Here is a 22286-nt window from a genome sequence, read left to right on the forward strand (position 1 = left end):
ATGCTAGCAGCTACTAGGAGCCACAAGTGAGAGCTGGGTGTCAGGTGAGGGTCAGAGGCTGGAGAGCTGCCCTAGGAGGGCACGACAAGCCCTCCATACCAGAGATACTACCCCTCCCTGAGCACCCCATATGTATTAAATATACTATGTATATATATATAGAGAAAGGGTGTGTAGATATATGTATATACACACTAAATGCTATATAGTATACCATAAAGTACCTACTAAGTGCTAAGCATTAGGCCAGGTGTTACAGAAAGAGTCGGGACTGAAGACAACAGAAAACAAGTGGCATGGTGCTTGGCACACTGTGGGGGTTTAATAACTTCCCTTCCTTAAAAGGAGGTTGGGCTAGAGGATGTCTAATAAGATCAACAACATTAACAGTTTGACAGTTTGACAGTTTTTAAATTTTCAAACCATTTTACATCAATGTATTAGGGCTCTCAGATACTGTGTGGTTTTAAGCAAGTAATTTCCCGTCTTTAAAGCTCAGTTTTCTTTTCTGAGCAATGGGGATGTTATTAATCACACTACGGATATCACAGGGTTGTGCTTTGCAAACCTTAAATCACCTCCATCACAACTCCCAGAAGCAGAGAGGACTCAGAAGACCCACAGATGGGCAATGATTTGTCCAAGGTCAAACGGGTCAGAATCAGCTTTGAAACATCAGCTTTGAATCTAGGCGTCCTTATTCCAATTCCAGAGCTCTTTCTACTAGCAGGTGTTACCAATTATTATACACATTTTACAGATGAGAAAATTGAGGCCAAAAGAAAGAAAGCGATTGGCCCAAAATGACTCTGGAAACAAGTATCAGAAGCTAGACTTGAACCTAAACCTTCTACCTCCAGGTCTAGAACTTGTTCTGCTACGTTCTGGTTCTATGGGCTCTACCTAGGAGTGTGTGGCAGGTTAGCACTGTCCTGCCCGGAGGCAGAGGGATGGACAGGAATTCTTCCGACTTTACCATTCCTTGCTTCATCCCCTGTACAACCCGGAGGCAGAGCGGGGTACAGGTTGTGGACCAAGGTCATGGAGCTCTCCCCCTTTCAGTGCGGCCCAGAGACCCCCAGGCCTCAGCTGAGCCGCTACACAATCCGCCAGTCCCCTCATCCCTCCACCCCTCACCCCCCTAAACCTCCCGCAGCAGCTCCCGCTCTGCGCCGGCGCGTGGGTGTGTGGGGAGGGGGCGGTTCCTGTCCTCACTTGCCCTGTTAACCCGCCCCACTCCACCCCACCTTGCGGTCTCAGGGGTGGTGGCGCCTTTGGGGGCCCTCAGATCGGGGCTTCCAGGAGGGGTGTCCCAGGGGCGGGACAAGGGAGGGGGCGTGGCTGCGGGCCAAGTCGACCCACGAGGCGGGGCTGGGAGTGAGGGGATACCCCGGGTCCCCTAGCTGCGCCTACCTCACCAGGTACCAAGTCTCCCGGCAGTGGGCCCCCAGCCCCTCTGCCTGGCTTCTCTCAGCGCAGGGGATCTAGGCCGGGCGGGGGTGGGGGGCGGCGCACAGGGAGGCGCCTGCAGCCTCTTCGGAGGAATCTGAGGTGCCTCCCTAGCGGGGCAGAGAACTGGGCTCCGGAGCAGGTGGGGAGGAGGGAAGAAGCACCAGGACCCTTCCCCCAGCTTTGGGGAGGGCGCCCCCTCTCTGGCAGCTTGGGGTCTGAGGACTGGAGGAGAGGGGACGAGTTGCTGCTTTGGGCTGGGGGACCAGCTTGGCCCTGAGTGTTACCCCTTCCCAAATGGGGCGGGGGGCACCAGGGAGGCGAAGTCTGCACCCCCGCAGTCAGCGTCTGGCAGGCCAGGGGGCGTTGGGGAGTCCCTGGGGAGAGGGAGGGACTCCAGGCTGGGCCTGGGGAGGAGGGAGGTGGTAGGACTGCCTGTGGGGCGTCTCCCTCCCGCCTTCCAGCACCCCCCTCCTGCTTTCCAGCATTCCCCCTCCTCCCGGGCCTCCCCCCGCCCCTCCGGCCGCCCTCAGCCGCCTCCCCCGTTGCAGCGCCTCGGCTTCCCTGCGTAGTCAGTGTCTTCTTGCAGAGGGGTGAGTGGGGGCTGCGCTCCGGGGAGGGGCTGGGGGCTTGGGGCTCCAGAGGGTGGGGGAGGATGCCCAGGGGAGTGGAGTGGGGGAGCTGCTCCTGGGACCCCCGCCCCCTCTTCTTCAGAAGCCAGATTTGTTCATCGGCCGGGGATCCCCCTTTTCCACTGTCTCTTCTGCCAGAGGAACGGGAGCAGGAGCCCCACTGCAAATGGTGGTGGTGATGGGGGTTCCGGCAGCAGGGATCGGGAAAATGAGGGTAGGAGCATCCCAGAGCAATGACAGGAATTCTGGGACTGGGAGAGTATCCCAGAACCGGGATGGGACAATGTGGGTATTATCCGCTGTGGGGTGGGGGGGGCATGTAGAGTCAGGGGCCTTTGGGGTTTTGAGGGGGAACTGGAGGGAGGGAAAGGGGCCAGGGAAGGAAGAGGAAGGGATGGACCAGAAGCCGATGGGGGACCCAGGGGAGCTTGGGTTCAGGGTTTGGAGCCTCCGAAAGGTCTATGGCAGTCCTTCCAGGCCAAACTGGGAGTTCTGGAGATGGCTTTCCAGTTGTGTGGGTACTGGGTGTGGGCAGAGAAGGGGGGCTCTGGCACTTCTCTGGAGAGGGAAAACCAGGATGCTCCTTTCCTCTCTTAGGGGGTGGGGGAAAGGCCCTTCCTTGGTCCCCTTTTCCCTTTGGGGTGGGGGTGGTAGAGTCACTTTGGAAGGCTGCAGAAAGGAGGTCCTGTCCTGGTGTGCCTCTCTTTTTCCTGCCAGTGATCTAAGGCTAGGGAAGACAGATCTTTCCCTATTCTGAATGCCTCCCAGACAGAGCCCCTTTACTTGGGAGCCAAGTACTCCATACTGCAGGCTTGGCTTCTGGGACAGCAGAGAAGCCAATGATTAGGGTCTTCTCCCCTCACTGACTCCTCCACACCATAAACAGGGGGGCCTATCATTAGCCCCCAGCCCAAAGCAGCAAGCCTTGGAGAGGAAGGTGGGACGCCAGAGTTCTTAGGTTTGGGAGGACTCATCTAAGAGGGTCAGGAACACATCTACATGCACACACACATGCACTCACATGCATGGGCATGGATGTAGATGTATGCATACACAGATAAAGGCAAAGTCGCAGGTTTCTGCACACACATGCACTCATGTACTACATGCGTACAGACATGTATGTACATAGAGATAAAAGAACTCCTGTAGGCATTTATCATTCCACATGCATGCACAAATATACACACACAATTATCCATGCACACAAATCCATCCATGAACACATGAAATTGCATGCTCTTCAGGAGACTGCTGCCCATTCTGACTTACCTACAGCATGTGCACAAGCACACACATGCACACACACACACACACACACACACATACTCTCACTGACACAAACCCAAATTGGTCAGCCATTTCCAGGGTGCCCTTCTTCTGTTTCGCTTCTCTTTCTTTTTCTTCCTGGGAAATGAGTCTCTTCCAGATCTTGTGAGAGGTAAAGAAAGGTAGGTCAGCTAGTCAGGGGGCGCAGGGTCTTCCTCCCCCTGGGGTAACAGGAGAAGAATGACAAAGAGCTGCTGCCCTATCACCCACAGTGTTCACAATGTATGACAGGACCCAGGAGAGTGTAGGGGTCAGTGTCTAGAAGTATGATTCTGTATGCACAAGTGTCTGACAACTTTCTGAAGAGCCTTTGAGAGAGCAGGAGAGAAAGCTCTGGCCTGAGTCAGGAAGCCTGGGTGTAGGTCCCAGCCTAATGGTTTACTATGTGACCTTGGATAAATCACTTCCCCTCAGTTTTTCATCTGTAAAATAGCAAGGTGGGGCTACTTGGCTCAGTACTTCTGTTCTAGAATTTTTCAATAGCATGTGCATGAGTTATGTGATAGTAGGCTTAGGTGTGCATAGCATACAAGGAGCTGAGGGGAATAGTTGCATGAGTGAGTTAGGTGAGCAAACTAGGGGCTGTCTAGGTCCATTCAGTTCTCACTGAAGAATTTCCCTTCCGAGCCTGTTCTGGGGGATCTCAGATCAAAAAGGTGATGGAGTCTGAGAGAGCTGGCTTTCCCCCATCTTTAACCTTCCTTCTGGCTATTTTTCCATTCCTCTTCTCACCCCAATCCCTTTCCATCCTTCCCTTCATACCTGTAACTGGTCATCCCTGCTTTCTCTCTCTCTTCATCTCTGTATCTATCCCTCTCTCCATTCCTGTCCTTATTCATCCTTAAAAACTTGTCCATCCCTTGGGCTCTCTATTGCTATTTCTTTGTACTTCCCACCTTCCCTCCCTGTCTATCACAACCTCTCCATCTCTCTCTCTTTCTCTCTGTCTCTTCATCACATTTCTCTTTGCTTCACTCAATCCTCTTGTCTCTATCACTGCCCATCTCTCTATGTCTCTCTCCCTGTCTGCCTCTATGTCTCTTTGTCTATTTCCTTGGCTCCCTTGTCATTATTTCCCTGTACTTCACTGCATCCTGCTATCCCTATCCACTGCCTTTGTCCCTGGCCATCTCTATGGCTCCCTGTTGATCCATGACTCCCTCTGACCCTTGTTTCCATCATTGTTTCTCTGTTCTTCCATCTCTCCCTTCTTCCTTCTCTTTCTGGGTTGCAGGCAGGGGTTCTGGAGTCCCACCACCATTGTCATGGGAAAGCAGAACAGCAAGCTACGCCCAGAGATGCTACAAGACCTAAGGGAAAACACGGAATTCTCCGACCTGGAGCTGCAGGAGTGGTACAAAGGCTTCCTGAAAGACTGTCCCACAGGCATCCTCAATGTAGAGGAGTTCAAGAAGATCTATGCCAATTTTTTCCCCTACGGAGATGCCTCCAAGTTTGCTGAGCATGTCTTCCGCACCTTTGACACCAATGGAGATGGCACCATCGACTTCCGGGAATTCATCATTGCTCTCAGTGTCACCTCTCGAGGGAAACTGGAGCAGAAGCTCATGTGGGCTTTCAGCATGTATGACCTGGATGGCAATGGCTACATCAGCCGGGAGGAGATGCTGGAGATAGTCCAGGTATGGTGCTGCCACCCCCCTCATCCGGTTTGGCCTCCCACCAGCCTGGCAGTGTCGAATCAATCCATTCATTCATTCATTCATTCATTCTCTCAGCCAACATTTAATAACCATCTACTGTGTTTGGGGCATCACCATGTCCTGAGGGAGATAAAAGATTTAGAGAACACCCAGTTCCTGCTTTAATGGAGCTGATGGGCTCTAGTAGGGGAATATGACACAAACAGGTCATTGTAATATACATAATGTAAGTGCCCTGGAGAGGTACAAAGTGCTATGTGAGGCTGGAAAGCAAGGTTATTCCCAATAGGGGATTCAGAGAAGGCTTCCTGGAAGAGGTAGCATCTGAGATGGGATTTGGAGCCTGGATAGGAATTCACCATGCAAAGAGAAGGAGGGAAAAGATTTAATTAGGTAGGTGAGATATCAAGGTGGATTCTCCCTCTCCCTCCCTCCCTCCCTCCCTCCCTCCTTCCCTCCCTCCCTTTCTCTCTCTCTCTACCTCCCCCTCCCTCTCTTTCTCTCTCTCTCTCTCATATATATATGTGAGAGAGTGGTACATATATATAGTTAGGAAGTATGTGAGATCAGATTTGAACCCAGGATCTCCTGTCTCTAGGCCTGGTTCTCAAATCCACTGCCCTAGAAAAGCTCTTTTATCTTAGAGTGAAATGTAGTTAGGGAAGCTAGCTGGTGCAGGCATTGGGTGAGAAAGATTCATTTTCTTGAGTTCAATTCTGGCCTCAGACACTTCCTAGCCATGTAACCCTGGGCAAATCACTTAACCCTGTTTGCCTCAGTTTCCTCATCTGTAAAATGAACTGGAGAAGGAAATGGCAGTATCTCTGCTTAAGAAAACCCTAAGTGGGGTCACAGAGTTGGAAATGACTGAAGAACAACAAAGCGGAGTCAATCCAGTTTTCCTCGAGCGCAGCTTATGTGTGTGCAGTAATATGAGATAAGGTTAGAAAGGCAGGATGATCTCAAATTAGGAGGGCCTTGAATGTCAGGCACAAGTGTCAACTTTATTGAGCAATTTGACATTTAAGTAGCTAATATGTGTACAACTCTGTGATTATAGATCACTTCTATCTACTTTGCCACCTAGCTTCCCTAACTCTGCACTTCACCCTAATATAAAAGAGCTTTTCCACCCTGGTATCTCACCTACCCAGTTCTCTAAGCCTGGAATCTTTCCCCTCTTCCTTTGTCTGGTGAATTCCAATCCAGCCTTGAAATCCCATCTCAAATGCTACCTCTTCCAGGAAGCCTTCCTTGAATCCCCTATTGGGAATAATATTGCTTTTCAACCTCATGTAGCACTTTAGCCCTCCAGGGTGCTTCTGTCATGTTGTATAAATTGCAATGGGTTGTGTCCCCCTACTACAGACCCTCAAGCCTTCAGGTGGTTTACATTTTATAGGGGGACAGAACATGTAAACGTAGATATAAGATCATTTGAGGAGAGAGAAATCTCTAGCAACAGTGGGTAGGGGTGGGAAGTCATGAAAGACTTCCTTTAAGGAAGGTGTCACCTGCCCTGAACCTTCAAGAGTTCTAAGTGGAGCTGAGGATCCTGGGATGTAAAGGTGAAAAGGGAGCATACTATAGACATGAGAGATAAGCTATGGGAAAGGAATAGGGAGCTGGTGAAGATTATTGAGCAGAGGAATAGCCCAAGCTTATCCATTCAAGGAAAATTAGTTTGGCAGTTTTACATGGCGGCATGTAAATGTGAGACTGGCAAGGGGAGAGAGTGGAGTTTTGATGACTGATCAGAAGACTTCTGTCATGATCCAGGAAGGTCATGAAAAAGATTGTACTAAAGAGTTGTAGCAGGTGGGAATAGAGGGGAGGGGTATGAACCCTTTGGGTGCTCAGCCTGGTGCCGAGTGCAATGGGGACACAAAAGAGAGGATGCAATCCCTGTAGCTTCAATCTGACTTCATCACTTCTCTGCCCTGCTCAATAGTTTATGATCAAAAAGTCACAATTCTTGATCCTGGCATTCAAGGCTCTTCATCCATTGGTCTCCGACTGACTTTCTAGCCTCTTCTCATGAGATGCTCCACTCTAGATTCCTTTTGCTTCAGTCAGATTTTTATCTTTTCAGCCCCTTGAATAAGTAGTGTGATGTGGGAGAAATAATTAGGAGGGTTAGGAGGAAGGAGATCTGAGTTCTAGTTTAGTCTCTGTTGTCAATTCATGGTGCCTCAGTTTCTTCCTCTGTTAATGAGGAGATTGGACAATGGGATCAAAAGATATAATAATTGTAAAGAATCTAGCAGTGCTTGGCCCAGAGCATTATCTCAATGTTAGTTATTATTAATACCCAAGATCAATTCCAAGCTTCTCTCTCCTTGAGTCTAAGCTCTGTACCCTTGAATACGGTGTTCCTTTGAACATAATATTTCTCTCCGTTCTTCAATTCACACCTCCTCCAGGAAGCCCTCTAGGACCCCAAAGCATGACCCCTCTCTTTTCTGATCCCAGATTGTACCACCCACATGATGGAGCCTGGGATCATTATTTCACTTTTCGCTGCAGGGGAAACCCATTTCCTTACAGTGTGCGAGTATCTGTGGAGGGGAAGCTGCCCTCTTCCAGTGGTCCCCAGTGCCTCATCCCAGCTTGGCAGAACTCAGCCCTCTGGGCCCTGGAGGTGGCACTCATGTGCATACATCGCCCCTAAATTAGCACAAAAATCTGCTCCATCTTCCAGATGAGGGAAGCCTTTTCCCAGCTGTGCCTCTGCTTCAGTCTCCCACATGCCACCTGATGTGTGCGTTTACCTCCATTGGCGCAGTGCCTACTTGCAGGGTCCCATTTCCCACCTTGCCTCTCCCCATTCTGGGCCAAGGTCCCCTGCCCAACTCTGCCCAGCCACACTCCTGGAGCTGACGCTGTCTTCCATCTGTTTCATAAATGGCGGCCATGGTGGGGCACTGACATCATTTCCTTCTGCTTTGATGGACCAGGTTAAGAGAAATGCCAGGCCTGGACGTCCACCCTCAACCTCACTCTCTCATTCCAGGAAAATGGCAGAGGGAAGGGACCTTGGCCCAGAGCACCCCCTGCTGGCCACCCAGATCACTCGTTTTGTTTGCCGGCTCTTCCTCCAGCCCTTTCGGGAGTTTTCTTGGCAGAGATACTAGCCTGATTGGCTATTTTCTTCTCTGGCTCATTTTATAGAAAACACAGGCAAACAGGGTAAAATGACTTGCCCAGAATCACATAGCTAGGAAGTGTCTCGGGCCAGATTTGAACTCAGGTCCTCCTGACTCCCACCCAGCTTGGCACTCTAGCTACAAGTCATTAGCCGGAGCCAGTTCAACTTCAATACTTATTAAGTACCTGTTATATCGGAGCAAGGCCCTGTGTGGAAGGATATGTGAAGATGGGGAAGGAAATTGGGGGGAGAGCATGCAAACCCACCCCAATCGATTCGCCCTCGGCTCGCTCCCTCTCCTCTAGGCCATTTACAAGATGGTGTCCTCCGTGATGAAGATGCCGGAGGACGAATCTACCCCCGAGAAGCGGACTGAGAAGATCTTCCGTCAGATGGATACAAACAATGATGGTGAGGGGGTGACGGGGTTCCCCGGGCCCCTGCCCCGAATCTGCTCCCAACCAAGCCCCTATCTTGCCCAGGAAGGATCCCTCTACCCCTCTGTCCCCCATCTCTCCCCCCAATGGCCACACTGAGCCCTGTCTGCCCCCCCAGGGAAGCTGTCCCTGGAGGAATTCATCAGAGGAGCCAAGAGCGACCCATCCATCGTCCGGCTGCTGCAGTGTGACCCCAGCAGCACCTCCCAGTTTTGAGCCTGGAGCCTCCTGGGAGAGAGGCGAGAGGAAGGGTAGAGGGCCAGGCTGGGACCCTGCCTTCCCCTGTCCTCAGCTCCCGTCCTGTCTTCCACAGCGTCCCCTTCCCACGTCTCTGTGTCCAGCTTGGAGTTTGGGAAAAGCCAGGTTAGGGTGGGGCCTACGCTGTCTCCCGGCCCCCCTCACCCTTCAGCAGGGACAGCGTCTGCCCCCTTCCCCAGCCTTCGACTTGGGTTCAACCACATGGAGGGCCGAAGCTGGGCATGTGGACATCGGCGAGATGGGGAAGATGGTGTGTCCCTGTGCAGCCAGGAGCTGCCCTCTCCCCTCCCCAGGCCCTCCCCTCAAGGTCCAAGGAGAGTTAGCGGCTTGACACCCAGGGGATCTTCCCTGGCCGGGAGGTTTCTCAGCCCAGGGGCCAAGCTACACGCTGCCCCCCATCCATGGCCAACAGCAGGATGCCTCCCGCTCTATATAAGGTCCGGCCAGTCCTGGAGCTCATGGGAAGTGGGGGTGGGGGGGATGGAGTGAGGAGGGAGGCTAGGGCAGCTGCCTGGGGTGGGGAGGGGGGCCTGGAGATGATGGAGAAGCTCTGGGGGTGGGGAGGTACCAGTTCATCATCTTCTATTCCCCCTCCCCCAAGCCCCCTGGATTCCTAGCCAGGCCTGGGTCTCTTCTGCTCTGGCTGAAGGGGATTGTGGGGAAGAGCTGACTGTGAGCCCCCTCGCCCCCAAAGGGCAGCCCTGCCCTGCGCACTTTTCCATGTGTATGCACAGATGTGGGTCTGGGTCTACCCATTCCCTGGCCTTCCCCCATCACACACAGACACACAGACCTGTCCGCTCCTCTCCCCAATCACCCACAAAACTGTGTGTCTCAGAAAACTCCCTCCTCCTTCCCCCAGGCTCTGCCCTGGTCTGTGGAGGCTGGGGCAGGGTCGGCAGTCCCCCCTCTTCTCCGAGCATGCATCCACTTGGAATTACTCTGTTCTTTTTAATAACTTCAGAATAAAGTCTTGTTTCAGTGCTGTGCCCTGGGCCAGTGGCCAGGGGCTGGGAGCGGCGGTTGTGGGGAGCAGGCAGGCTTCAGGCACAGGGCTGGGGCACTGGCAGTGCCTGCTTGGGTCTTTCCAAGAGTGGGGGGCGCAGATCTGACCAGGAGAGGTGGCACCGTCCCAGGATTCTCTTGCCCCAGGACCTTGGGCCGTCCATCTCTCAGAGCAGTGTTGGCTCCAGGCTGGTGCAGCTGAGTAGATCTCGGCCCTCGGCGAGGCTCGTGCTTTCTGTGACCTGTGAAGGAGCCCACGAGGAGGTTCCCAGGACTGGTCCCTGAGTATCCCATCCACCCCATGGGCATACACACAGGCACGGGGGCAGAGCTAGACAGAGGTGAGCTGGGCTTGGGCTGGGCTGAGGGCACCATTCCTAATCCTCCCTGAAGGAGGAGCCTGGTCTGGAAATGGGCCACAAAATTCTGGAAGGGAAAGGCATCTGCTCCAAATTCCTGCCCAGTGCAGAAATGCCCTTGAAGAAATCCAGAGTGATTGGAGAGCCCACTCCCTTCTCAGGCAGCCTACTTCACATTAGACAGCCTCAAAAGAAGAGCCCAAAGTCCCTCCCCAGGAACTCTGTCCACCCTCCACTCATGGACCAAGCAGAAGAAGGCTAAGCTTGGCCCCCCATGACAGCCCTTCAGATTGGGGGGAGCCAGCATTCTCCAGGGAAGACAAGTCCATTTCACAGATCTGGAAGAAACTTCAGAGATCACACAGTCTTCCCTTATTTGGGCCATTTCTAGCCTCCATTCCCATCCTGGTTAGCCTCCTTTGGACATGTACCAGTGTGCCCAATGGATTTCAAGGGCCAAAGAAAAAGTCAGGAGGTGGATGCTCTCTAATGGGTGACCCACACTGTGTGGTACCTTGGAAAGAGCCCAGTGTCCCTACCTCTCATCCTTCCTCCCTGGTGAGCTCAGATAGGTCACATCTATGAAAGAGGAGGCTAGACTAGGTAACTTCTGGGAGCCTTGTTGCCTCTTCTAGGGCTCACCTTCTCTGTCACACTCCAAACTTTAATTTACGGTAGGACCTTGGGCAAGTCACTCCCCATGTTTGGAGTTTGTTTTCCTTTTCTGAAGAGGAAAGGCTTCTGGTTTCTGAGGTTCCTCCCAGTATTGAGAAATTCTCTGAACACTCCTCTGCTGATTTCTTTCCTCTCTCTGGCCCAGGAGAGCCAGCCACCTCCCAAGAGAAAAGGCTGGTCCCCTGAATTAGCTCCTAGCAGTGGAGCTCTTGCCTGGGGCCAGCCTGCTTCCTTTTCCTAGGCTAGCCCTCTGGGCCTGGGGTCTAGTCTATGGAGGAGCTGGGTAATTGACCAAAGTGCCCCACTAGCTAAGCCCTGGGTTCTCTCACCTTTGTTCAGCACCGGGGACAAGAACTGATTAGGAAATAAGCAGGAAGCAATCTGCTGTCAGCCAGGAGGGGTGACTACAGCGGGACCGCAGGCACAGCGTGAAGGGGGACAGCCTGGGCGCACACTCCTGGGCAGCTCCTGGACAGAAGCCAAGGGGTCCTGACTGCCAGCCCCAGTGCCGAGGGGGGCGCGCGAGTTTGAGGAGGGCTGCGGGGAGAGTCCTTACCAACTTGTGACTCCTCTTCCCCCACCAGGGCCTCAGTTCCAGCAGCTGGTGAGTGAGCTGGGCTGCACGGACAGCGAAGGCACTGGCAGCCACACAAAGGGTCAAGGAGATGGCCCAGAGACACAGGGTGGAGCTCTGTGGGGAGAGCACGGGAGGGATCACAGAGCTCATCATTTTACGGATGAGGGGGGAGTCCCTGGGCTCCCCTAGGGCCATGGGGCTTTCTCATGGTCCACCCAGAGTGAGCTCAGAGCCAGGGAGTGTTGAGGCTGTCCCAGCTGGGAGGCTCCCCACCACAGTTCCCCTCTCTAAGTGCTTCTGAGGTTCAAGGGGAAATCTTGGGGGGCTGGGACTCGGGGTCACTCCCAAACAAGGCTAAGATGGCAGTTATAGAACACTCACATTTCTAGGTCTAAGGGGCAATTGGGCATGTCCGAGAGGTCTCACTTGGGGGAGGGTCACATGCGGTAGACGCAGGACCCAAGAGAAAATGGGGGGAGATCCAAACTGAACAGTCATTTACACAGGAAGGCCCAGGGTCTCCAGGACAGTCACATCCCAAGGAGGACCAGCACTGGGAGTCACTTACATAGATGCGGGTCGGGTCAAAGGGACAGTCTGGTGTCAGAGAGAGGGGCTCCGAGTTACTGAAGGAACAGGTGGCAAGCAGTGACCGGCCCTGGTTGGCGAAGGTGATGGCAATAGAGGCCAAGAGGCCGAGGGAGCAGACCAGGGAGAAGAGGGCACTGGTCACACTGGCAGCAAACACCGTCCACCGCTAGGGGAGAATGGAGGGGAAAGGTCTCTCTTGGGGAGGGGGCACTGGCTGGAGAACAGCCCCTTCCCCAACACATGGAACTCTCAGATTGACACAACTTTCCTCCCTCTGACTGTGACCAGTATTCAGGGACTCAGGGCAGGGCAGAGAGAGAGAGAGAGAGAGAGAGAGGGAGGGAGAGAGAGAGACAGAGAGAGAGAGAGAGAGAGAGAGAGAGAGAGAGAGAGAGAGAGAGAGAGAGGGAGGGAGGGGGAGAAGAGTGTGTTCGTTCGAGCATGGATCAGAATTGTTTATGTAACATAATAGAACTGTCAGCTAAGGACAGTTGGGCAGAAATCACCAAATCCAACATCCTTCTTTTATATAGGAGGAAACTGGGGCACACATGGGGAAGGGACTTGTTCAAGGTCACACAGTCAGTGGCAGAAGCCTTTTTTCTCCTGACTCCCCAGATAGTGCTTTTTGCTTTGTCCTTTAGGGGAGCCCAATTCTTCTCACTGGTGCAGTCCCCAAACCTCCTATAGTTGCCCCTATCCCAAAAGGGTAGCCCAAGCCCATCCCCTGCCCATCTTGCCCACATTCCCTTCTTGCACCACTACTCTAACCCAGCCTTGATTTCCAAGGGCTACTATACCAGGGAGGTGAGGGAGAGGTATCTGGACAGCACAATGACTGTGATCCCACAGGTGATGATCTAGAGACAGAAAAGGCACAAAGTGAGGGAGGGCCTAGGTCTCCCCACAGCCACTGATGGAGTGAGAGGCATCAGTCACTCCTGTACCCATCACTTTCCCTGGGGCACCCTCTCAGCCACTGGGGTCCAAAGCAATGTAAGACCTAAAAAAAATTAACAATATTAACTGGCATTTTTACAGTGCCTTAAGGTTTGCAAAGTACTTCACATATGGTAATTCAGTTGACCATCATGACCTTGTGATGTAGATGCTATCATATCCCCATTTTATAGGCGAGGAAACAGGCTGAGAGAGGTCAAGTGATCTGTCAAGAATCATACAGCTAAGTAAATGTCTGAGGCCAGGTTTGAACTCAGGGGTTCTTAAATGAGTCCAGAACCAGGCCATCGAGATACCACTTCCTGGCCCTACATAATCTGGCTTCATCTGCCTGAGCACCATTCTCTCCTAGCAAAGACCCTCCAACTCTCAATAGGCCCTTTCCCCAATCAATTGATAAACATCTATTAGGTGCTACTATGTGCCAGGCTTCATGCTAACTGCTAGGGATCCAAAAAGGGCAAAAGACCACCCTGGTCCTGAGAGAGGAGGTGACAGTCCAAAGAGGGAGCCCTTTCCTCCAAGGCTTAATGCAACTCTCCCCTCTGCCCATTCCAATTGTACCCACTCTGCAAGGCTCAGTTCCGAGGCCACCTTGTTTAGAAGGAAGCCTCCCCTCCTCTGAACTCTTGAAGCAGCCACTACCTAAGTCTCATGGTTTACTCTTGAGGTTCCCAACATTCCAGACTCTCGAGCCAGAGGAGGTTTTTTAGCTTCTCCAAAGCCCCTCAATTTAGAGTGGAGGAAAGTAAAACCCAGAGAGGGAAGTCCCTCATCCCAAGCTGCACAGCCAGGGATACAGAGCAAAACGCCAGGAAAGGACAGAGCCAAGAACAGAAGCCAGGCTCGTAAGAGCCATTTGATTAGATCACTTGCCTCTCCTCCAGCCTTCATGGAGAGAAGCCACTTGCTGTATTGGGGTCATGTTTAATTTTGACTTTCTTTTTCTTTCATGGGCATAAAGATGAGTTGCTGTTTAATTGTTTATAAAGCAGCTTCATTTGTAAAAGGAGCAATCAGAGATTTAGAGATGGAGGGGACCTTAGAGATCACGGAGTCTAACCTACTTACTTTACAGATGAGGAAATTGAGACTCAGAGAGATTAAATGACTTGCTCAGGGTCACACAGCCAGTTAAAAGTCTGATGTGGAGGGGGCAGCTAGGTGGCTCAGTGGATTGAGAGTCAGATGGGGGGGTTCTAGGTTAGAGTCGGACCTTAGACACTTCCCAGCTGTGTGACCCTGGGCAAGTCCCTTCACCCCCACTGCCTAATCCTTACTGCTTTTCTGCCTTGGAACCAATACACAGTATTGATTCCAAGACGGAAGGTTATTAAAAAACAAAACAAAACAACAATTTCTTGGCCTCCAGGTTAAGAACCCCTGGTTTAAGGTATCTTCTAACTTGGTTTCTTTGAAGGCATCTTCATGTAACATTTTTAGGTTTACTTAACCTTGCTAAGACTCAGTTTCCTCCTCTGTAAAATGGGAGGGGAGGGTGGGACTAGATACTCACCAGATTTAGCGCTAAGCTCTCCCTCCTAATGCTTCCGGCCCTCCGAGCCTTCGGCCAGGGACCACCTCCCTCCCATCAGGTTGAGGCCTTTCCCCCCACCTCCCCCTCTCTCTGGAAGGGGAGCTGCCCGGCAGGTACCAGAATGGCTGAGGTGACGGCGAGGATGTTGGAGACGGCATACTGCAGCGAGACGGCATCCTGGGGGTCGGTGACGTAGCGCAGGGCCGTGCCGTGCAGCAAGGCGCCCGCGATGAAGCTGATGTGCCCAAGGACCAGAAGGACCAGGCCCGTCTTCATCAGCAGCTTCTTGTAGTCATGGCAGCTCAGGCCACCTGGAGGAGGGGAAGCCCATGGATGAGCGGCCCCAGCCCAGGCCTCAGCTCCCCTGCCACCTCTGCGCAAGAGCCTAACTAGGTGACTTTTTTTAACCCACAGTGCCATCTTAGAATTGAATACGAAGTAAACATATAATATATAGTTATGATATAATTATATAGCATGTATATATAATTATGTCAATAATATAATATATACTTATATATTACTTCTATATTATATATATATACTTTTATGTTATATTATATAATTATATATCACTTCCAAGGCAGAAGAGCAGGAAGGGCTAGGCCATGAGGGTGAAGTGACTTGTCCAGGGTCACCCGGCCACATTTGAACCCAGGACCTCCCATCTCTAGGTCGAATTCTATCTACGGAGCCACCCAGCCGCCCCCTGGTTGGTTTGTTCATCCGTGGAGCTGTCTCGAGCATCCTCTTGCCCTGAGAATGGCTCAGGCCCTTGCAGTCATGCATGTGGCTCTAGGAGAACCCTTCCTGCAGGCCGGGACATCCCATTGTACAGATGAGGAAGCTGAGGCCTGGAGGGGGGGGGAGGGCATTCTGCTAGAAAAGTCCAGAGGAACCCTTTGACCTTCCCTCCAGGCTCCCAGGAGAGGCCCCTCTTCCCCAGGGCCACCTTCAAGTGTTCACTTGGCCCTGGAGGGGGCCGCAGGAGGAGGGAGAAATGGGCCCCAGAGAGGGTGGGATGGGGAAAGGAGTGAGCGCTGGAGGGAAGCTCCGAGAGGGCCCAGTTTAACCTATCCCCAGTGAAGCTAAAAGGAGGGAGGCTGGGAGGCAAGAAGGGGGTTTCCTGAAGCCTCTCTGGCAGGCCAAGGCTGGGCAGTGGGAGACACGAGGGCTGAGGAGAGATCCGGGATGCCTCCTCTAGGGGGCTTCCCTGACTGGGCACTGCTTTGGCCTGGGGGGGGGGCTGGAGATCCAGGTTCTCATTCTCTCTGAGCCTCAGTTTCCCCACCAGTAAAATGGGGGGGGGCTCAGACTGGGTAGAGCAGAGACGTAGAGACCCCCCATCCGACCCCTTGCTCTTTACAGCTCTCTGAGGTCTTCTGCGACTCGGGAGAGGCGAGTCTCTCCTCAGGCCCAGGACGCCAGCCTCTCCCTCCCTCCTCCTCCTGGCTGGCGGGCAAGAACTCACCGAGTCGCAGACACATTGTGGTTCAAGGCACAAGGGGGGTCCTGAGCTCCTTACAGAGGCGCCTCTTCCTGGGGGCCTCCCGGGGCCCCCCCGCCCATCTTGGTAGCCCCAGAAGCCCGGGGTGCCGGCCCCCTCTTCCCGCCTCGGTGAGCGGAGGCTCTGGCCCGGCCTCCCTTCCTTCCTCTCCCTTCCCCTCGGCCCGCCCCTCGCCGGCCCAGCCCAGCCCAGCAGCTCCTGTGCACCTCCAGTTCCTGTTGGACCTGCTCATCTGGCACAAAGGGCAGGACCCCACCCCCGTCCCCAGGAAGGGATGATTCACGGCTCTGAGCCCTCCCACCCACCCTCTCTCCCCACTAGGCGGGAGGCCACCTTGCCTCAGCTTTGTGCGGGGCTCCAGGCCGGAAAACATGGGAGACAGAGAGGGGGGCTGGGATTCCCTCGGGGATGGCCAGAATGAGCCACCCCAGGATTTATGGGCAGGGCCTTGGGGTGCTTTCGAGGCTTGTTCAATCCACTGCAAAGGGGGTTGGGCGGGGTTCACATTCTGGCCCTGATTAGTATTGGTTTAACACTGGACGAGCCACTTACCATGACTCAGTTTCCTCCATTGTAAATGAGGGGGGCTTGGTCTAAAGGGGCTCTAAAGAACTGGTTCCAAGAGTCTACAACCACTGTGCCTGGAGGTTGAGTCCTGGTCGTCTCCTTCTGCCTTAGTTTCCTCCTTTGTAAAATGTAAATTTACAGCTTGTCATTTTAGCTCTAGGGGGGAGGCAGGGCAAAGGGGATCACCCCCATTTTGTAGAAAAGGAGACTGAGGTTCAGATACATTAAACAGCTTATTTGGGGGTCAGTGTCCATGCAGAGATCTGAACCCCAAGTCCAACACTGTCTGCATTTCCTGGAGCGCCTTCTTTGGTGGACGGAAGGCGCATCCGGCACCCAGAGAGCCCTATAAGGGGCCTGGATGGGACGGCTGTTAGTGGAGTGGGAGGAAGAGGAGGCTTTTCAGGAGCTCCCAGCTGACTTCTGGGAACCAGATTCTCAGAGGAAATGCTAATGAAATGTGGTTGGGTCCTCTGGGAACCCTGAAGCAGAGGGGAGTCCAGTGGGCCCCGCAGCCAGGAGGGAGCAGACCCAAGCCTAGTGTGGGGACTGTTACTGGGGTTCAGTCCCGGATGTCTCTTTGTGGCCTCATTTGGGGTTTTCTTGGTCAAGACACTGGAGTGGCCCCTCCAGAGAAAGAACTGTTGGGAGTAGAAATGCAGACGAACTCGGATGGTTTGTCACTTGTTTATTTGGGTCAATGTTTTAGGGTTTGGGTTTTTAGAAGACGATTCACTCACAAAAATGAACAATACGGAAACATGAGAAAAAGAGATACTGGAGGGGCTTGCCATTTCATTTTACAAATGAGGAAACTGAGGCAAACAGGATCACCCAGCTATGAAGTGTCTGAGGCCAGATATGAACTCTGGAAGATGACTCTTCCTGGCTCCAAGCCCAGTGCTCTATTCAGCCACCCCTCCTCCCTCAGCAGTACTGGGTGGTCTAGACTGTAACTGCTGTAGGATTCCAGATAAAGGCAATGGATGGCAGGAACTTCTGTGGACGGGACCAATCAGGGAAGGCTTTCTGGAAGAGGCAGAATAAAAACTAGACCTTAAGGATGGAGGAAGACAACATGGTTTAGGGACCAGAAGAGCTCCAGGGTCACCCCCACCCAGTGGAATTTCTTTTGTGTGTGTCCTGTATTTATTTCCTGGAATGTAATCTACTTCAGGACAGGACTGAGTTCCCTTTTCTCTGCATTCTCCACACTGCCTGGTGGGCAATGCCTGAAACATAGTAGGCATTTCATAAATATTTTTCCGTTGAAAAGGGCAGAATGCGGAGGTCTGAGGCGGGCTTGGGACAATGGGGGAGGTGGGATGAGTGGGAAAGCAGGGTGGGAACTTTAAGGGAGGGACTGGGAGTGGCGCTCGCCCACAGATGTGCTCTGGCTGGTTTGGGGGAGCTCTTGAAACACACCTTGAAATGTGGAGGCCTTCTGGGTCTCCCCTTGGGGTCCAACTTGGCTGGCCCCACCGGCCCGGTCCAAGAATGCTGCTGGTCATAAAGCACCTTCATCACCACTCTATGAGGGATCCAGGGCAAATATCATCCCCATTTTACAGATGAGGAAATAACTTGCCCAAGGCCACGATGACTCCGTATCAGATCCCAAACTCATAGGGACACGGGGCTGGCATTTGGCATCCTTTATTTTTTTCATTTTTGGCTCTTTTTTGCTTTTTCAAGTGCACGTGGAAAGAGCTTTTAAACGATTGTTTTCTGACCTTCTGCAATCCAAATGCTCTCCCTCCTTCCCTTTTCTAGCCTCCCCACTCCCCGGGCAGGAAACAATCTCATCTAGATGAGTCGTCATGCAGTGCAGATGGCTGTCTTTCTCACCTTCGACCTCCTCTATAAAGAAAACTTTAGGAGGAAAGGGCGACCCTAACACTACCCCACTGCGCCCAGGTCCTCCTCCTTTCCAGGCCAGAGCTTTCAGGTGCCTCCAAATCCATGCCCAGGATGCCTCAGAGGCTAGTAGACAGCACCAAGACAGAGGCCCGTCCTCAGCAGCCGATGGCAACAACAAAATAAGGGCTGTCGCTTCTCCAGCCCTTGCAAGTTGGCCAAGGCCTTGATGCAAAAGGACCTCCTCGAGGCGGCCCCAGGGACCTCCCCAGCGGCAGCACCAACCGAACTTGGGGGCCTCGGACCCCAATCCCCCCAGCCGCGTGCCCTCTCCAGCCCCCCGGCTCCTGAGGGCTCTGAGAGGGCTCCCCCCGTTTCTTACAAAAGGACCTATGAACTGAATGTGTGCCAGCACCCACGTGTGCCTTGGGAGGAGCCGGGGAAGGCCAGGCAGCCAGTCAGGGACGATTTGCTGGGAAAAAGGGATTTCTCGGGATTTCTCTCCAGCTATTCTACGATGATAAGCCCACATTTCCTCAGCTTTTAAAGTCCAGGCACCCAGTATTATCCTTCCCCTTGGAGGGAGGACACTTCGGTGGGCCCTCATAGCTTACTAACTGCTAACAGTTGAACCCGGTCCTCTGACTCCCAAACCAGGCTTCCTCCCGCTGCCACACTGGCTCTCTCCTCAAGGGACCTCTCTTTGCAGATGGCGAAGGTATGCTCGGTGAGGGCAGAGAGAGCTGGGGCTGGAATCCGGGCCTCTGGATGCCCAGGCCCTGGCTCTGATGAAATCCAAAAGCCATGGAGTGAGCATCTCCCTGGCCACCGTCCCCCACACCTCTCTCTGCCCTCTTCCGCTCTCCCGGCTCCCTTTGAGCCAGGTACGTGGCTGGCCACTGCAAGGTATATTTCACTGATGTTGACATAGATAAGCAGGATATATAAAGTAGGAGATAAAGGCGGGGAGGGGGTATGGAAAGGACACTAGGCCCAAGAACTCCAGGAATCCTTGAGGAGGAAGGGAAGGTTCCAGGGAGGAGCTCATGAAATTCAACAAATATTTATTAAACGGTTTTCACTGGCTGTTCCTCATGTGTCTGTAATTCCCTCCCTCCCTCTGGCTTCCCTTTCTTCCTTCCAGCCCCAGTTTAAATTCCACCCTCAGTAAGAAACCCTCCCCAGCGCCCCCTAATTCTCACGCCTTCCCTCGGCTGGGGATCTCCAATCTATCCTGATCATAGCTCCTTTGTGCGTGGTGGTTTGGGCGGTGTCTGCCCCATGTTGCCTGGGTGTCTTAGCATCCGAGCTGAGCCTTGAAGGGAAAGAAAGGAGGTGAGGGATGAGGGATGAAACAACAGCCCGAGATGCATTTCCTGGCATCAAAGACCATTTGAGTTGGGAGCGATCTGAGGCTGTCACAGATAGGAGAATAGCTTGTATCCAATGCACAGAGATAGGAAGCATGTTGGGAACAGAGACTGGACACATTTGTTCTACAAAAGAGATGGCCTAAAGGGAAGGCAGGTGAGGAAAGGTCCAGCCAGGCAGTGCAGGGCCTCAAGGGCCAGGCCAAGAGGTTCCCCTTTTATCCTGGAGGCAATAGGGAGAGTCATTAGTTACTAAGCAGGCTTTTTGTGGTGGCAAAGAATTGGAAAGTGAGGGGTGGATGAACACGTGGCATATGGCTGTAATGGAATACTATTGCACCATAAGCAACGGGGAACAGGATGAGCTCAGAAAAACCTGGAGAGAATTCTATGAACTGATGCAAAGTGAAGTGAGCAGAACAGAACAATGATCAACTGTGAAGGACTAAATTATTGTCAGAGCACAAAGGACTCATGATGAAAATGCTCTCCACCGCCAAAGAAGGAACTGTTAAGGGTTTGATCACAGATCCAAGCCTACCATCTTCCATTATATTTCCTTCATGAGGTTTTTTTTTTGTATGTGTGATATGTCTTCTATCATAATATAAGCAATAAGGAAATACGTATTACATGAAAGCAGTGATATAACTTCTACTGAACTATTTACCATGGCGGAAGAGAAGGGAGAATATTTGTATACTAAAATGTCAGAAAACAATTGTCAAAAATTGTTTATACGAATGGGCAAAGGACATGAATAGGCAATTTTCAGTCAAAGAAATCAAAACCATTAATATGCACATGAAAAAGTGTTCTAAATCCCTTATAATCAGAGAGATGAAAATCAATCTGAGGTATCACCTCACACCTATCAGATTGGCTAACCTGATAGCAAAGGAAAGTAATGAATGCTGGAGGGGGTGTGGCAAAGTAGGGACATTAATTCATTGCTGGTGGAGTTGTGAACTGATCCAACCATTCTGGAGGGCAATTTGGAACTATGTACAAAGGGCGATAAAAGACTGTCTGCCCTTTGATCCAGCCATAGCACTGCTGGGTCTGTACCCCAAAGAGATAATAAGGAAAAAGACTTGTACAAGAATATGCATAGCTGCACTCTTTGTGGTGGCAAAATATTGGAAAACGAGGGGATGCCCTTCAATTGGGGAATGGCTGAACACATTGTGGTATACGTTGGTGATGGAATACTATTGTGCTCAAAGGAATAATGAACTGGAGGAATTCCATGGAGACTGTAAGGACCTCCAGGAAGTGATGCAGAGTGAGAGGAGCAGAACCAGGAGAACATTGTACACAGACTGATATACCCTAACCCCTAGAGGTGAGGAACTCATGACATTTTTTTCTCATACTGGGACCTCAGAGGGGAACTATCTAGCTCAACTCCTTCATTTGACAGAACTGAAGCCAAAAGAGATTTCCTGCGAGTCAAGACCAGAATCCAAGTGAGAGGACTCCCATTTTCATGGGAGAGATAGGATTCTTGCAGTGATAATGGGGAAAGTATGACTAGAAGCTTTATGTAAGCCAAATCTAGAGCTCTTTTTTCTGAAATTTGTCATTTCAAAAGGAAGACTCTCTGGGTAGGGCAAGGGCTTCATTGAAGTGAGGCCAGATTGACTGGTCCAAAGGCTCTACATAGAGGGATATGGCAATGATGGTGGAGTTAATCAGAGACGACTCCTCCAGAGAAAGGTCACTCCTCCTCTCAGCCTGTGGTCTTCCATTTGCATCTGAAGGGGGCAATACTCTGGGACTTCCCCTTTTTCAAGGGGAAAATGTTTAATTTACCCCCCCCTTCTTACCTGAGATGTGGCATAGTGGAAGAATATTGTACTAGAACTTAAGATATCCATAGTCAAGTCTTGACTCTGTTACTAAAGTAGCGTTTGACCTCCAGAAAATTATTTTCCCTCTCTAGACTTCTATTTTCTCCTCTGCAAAATGGAGGTGGCATATTGGATGACCACTGAGGTCTCTTCTAGCTCTATGTCTATGGCCCTGTGATCTCTAAAGTCCTTTCCATAATGAACTGGATGAATTCCACTGCTGCAGAGCGAAAGGAGCAGAACCAGGAGAACATTGTATACAGAGACGGATACACTGTGGCACAATCGAACGTAGAGACTTCTCTACTAGCAGCAATGCAGTGATCCGGGACAATTCTGAGAGACTTGGGAGAAAGATGCTATCCACATCCAGAGAAAGAACTGTGGGAGCAGAAACACAGGAGAAAAACAACTGCCTGATCACATGGGTCAATGGGAATATGATTGGGGATGTAGACTGTACAGGATCATCCTAGTGCAAATATCAATAATATGGAAATAGGTCTTGATC

The 22286-nt window shown here is 52.0% G+C and overlaps 2 protein-coding genes across 10 annotated transcripts; one reads left to right on the forward strand and one right to left on the reverse strand.

Annotated features, from left to right (window-relative positions):
- The first annotated feature begins 1169 nt into the window (after positions 1-1169).
- Positions 1170-9904, forward strand: HPCA (hippocalcin). Of its 6 annotated transcripts, none has more exons than XM_007492903.3 (5): positions 1170-1421; positions 1935-2042; positions 4645-5053; positions 8528-8633; positions 8778-9904. In XM_007492903.3, exons 3-5 carry the CDS (start codon positions 4676-4678, stop codon positions 8873-8875), a joined length of 582 nt encoding a protein of 193 aa, XP_007492965.1. In that variant the 5' UTR covers positions 1170-1421; positions 1935-2042; positions 4645-4675; the 3' UTR covers positions 8876-9904. The 6 variants fall into 6 exon arrangements, with proteins under 6 accessions (XP_007492965.1, XP_056651289.1, XP_056651287.1 ...); XM_007492904.3 differs by having other exon boundaries at positions 1412-1591; XM_056795311.1 differs by having other exon boundaries at positions 1170-2042.
- TMEM54 (transmembrane protein 54) lies at positions 9849-16312 on the reverse strand. 4 transcript variants are annotated; one of them, XR_466809.3, is made up of 7 exons: positions 16093-16310; positions 14739-14932; positions 12925-12984; positions 12102-12290; positions 11513-11647; positions 11286-11424; positions 9849-10164 (listed from the first exon to the last, which is right to left on the reverse strand). XR_466809.3 is itself a non-coding variant. In XM_001381381.4 (6 exons), exons 1-6 carry the CDS (start codon positions 16106-16108, stop codon positions 10090-10092), a joined length of 669 nt encoding a protein of 222 aa, XP_001381418.1. In that variant the 5' UTR covers positions 16109-16306; the 3' UTR covers positions 9849-10089. The 4 variants fall into 4 exon arrangements, 2 of the variants coding, with proteins under 2 accessions (XP_001381418.1, XP_056651286.1); XR_466810.3 differs by lacking the exon at positions 12925-12984 and having other exon boundaries at positions 16093-16312; XM_001381381.4 differs by lacking the exon at positions 11286-11424 and having other exon boundaries at positions 16093-16306.
- Positions 16313-22286: the final 5974 nt, after the last annotated feature.

Source organism: Monodelphis domestica, chromosome 4 (genome assembly GCF_027887165.1).
Source record: "Monodelphis domestica isolate mMonDom1 chromosome 4, mMonDom1.pri, whole genome shotgun sequence".
In the NCBI taxonomy this organism is placed as follows: domain Eukaryota; kingdom Metazoa; phylum Chordata; class Mammalia; order Didelphimorphia; family Didelphidae; genus Monodelphis; species Monodelphis domestica.

Coding starts and splice junctions, on each gene's coding strand:
- HPCA (XM_056795309.1), top strand. CDS start 4,676: ATGGGAAAGCAGAACAGCAAGCTACGCCCAGAGATGCTACAAGACCTA. Junction 5,054..8,527: donor AGATGCTGGAGATAGTCCAG/GTATGGTGCTGC, acceptor CCTCTCCTCTAG/GCCATTTACAAGATGGTGTC.
- TMEM54 (XM_001381381.4), bottom strand. Junction 12,985..14,738: donor CCGTCACCTCAGCCATTCTG/GTACCTGCCGGG, acceptor TTCTGTCTCTAG/ATCATCACCTGTGGGATCAC. Junction 11,648..12,101: donor TTGACCCGACCCGCATCTAT/GTAAGTGACTCC, acceptor CTCTCCCCACAG/AGCTCCACCCTGTGTCTCTG.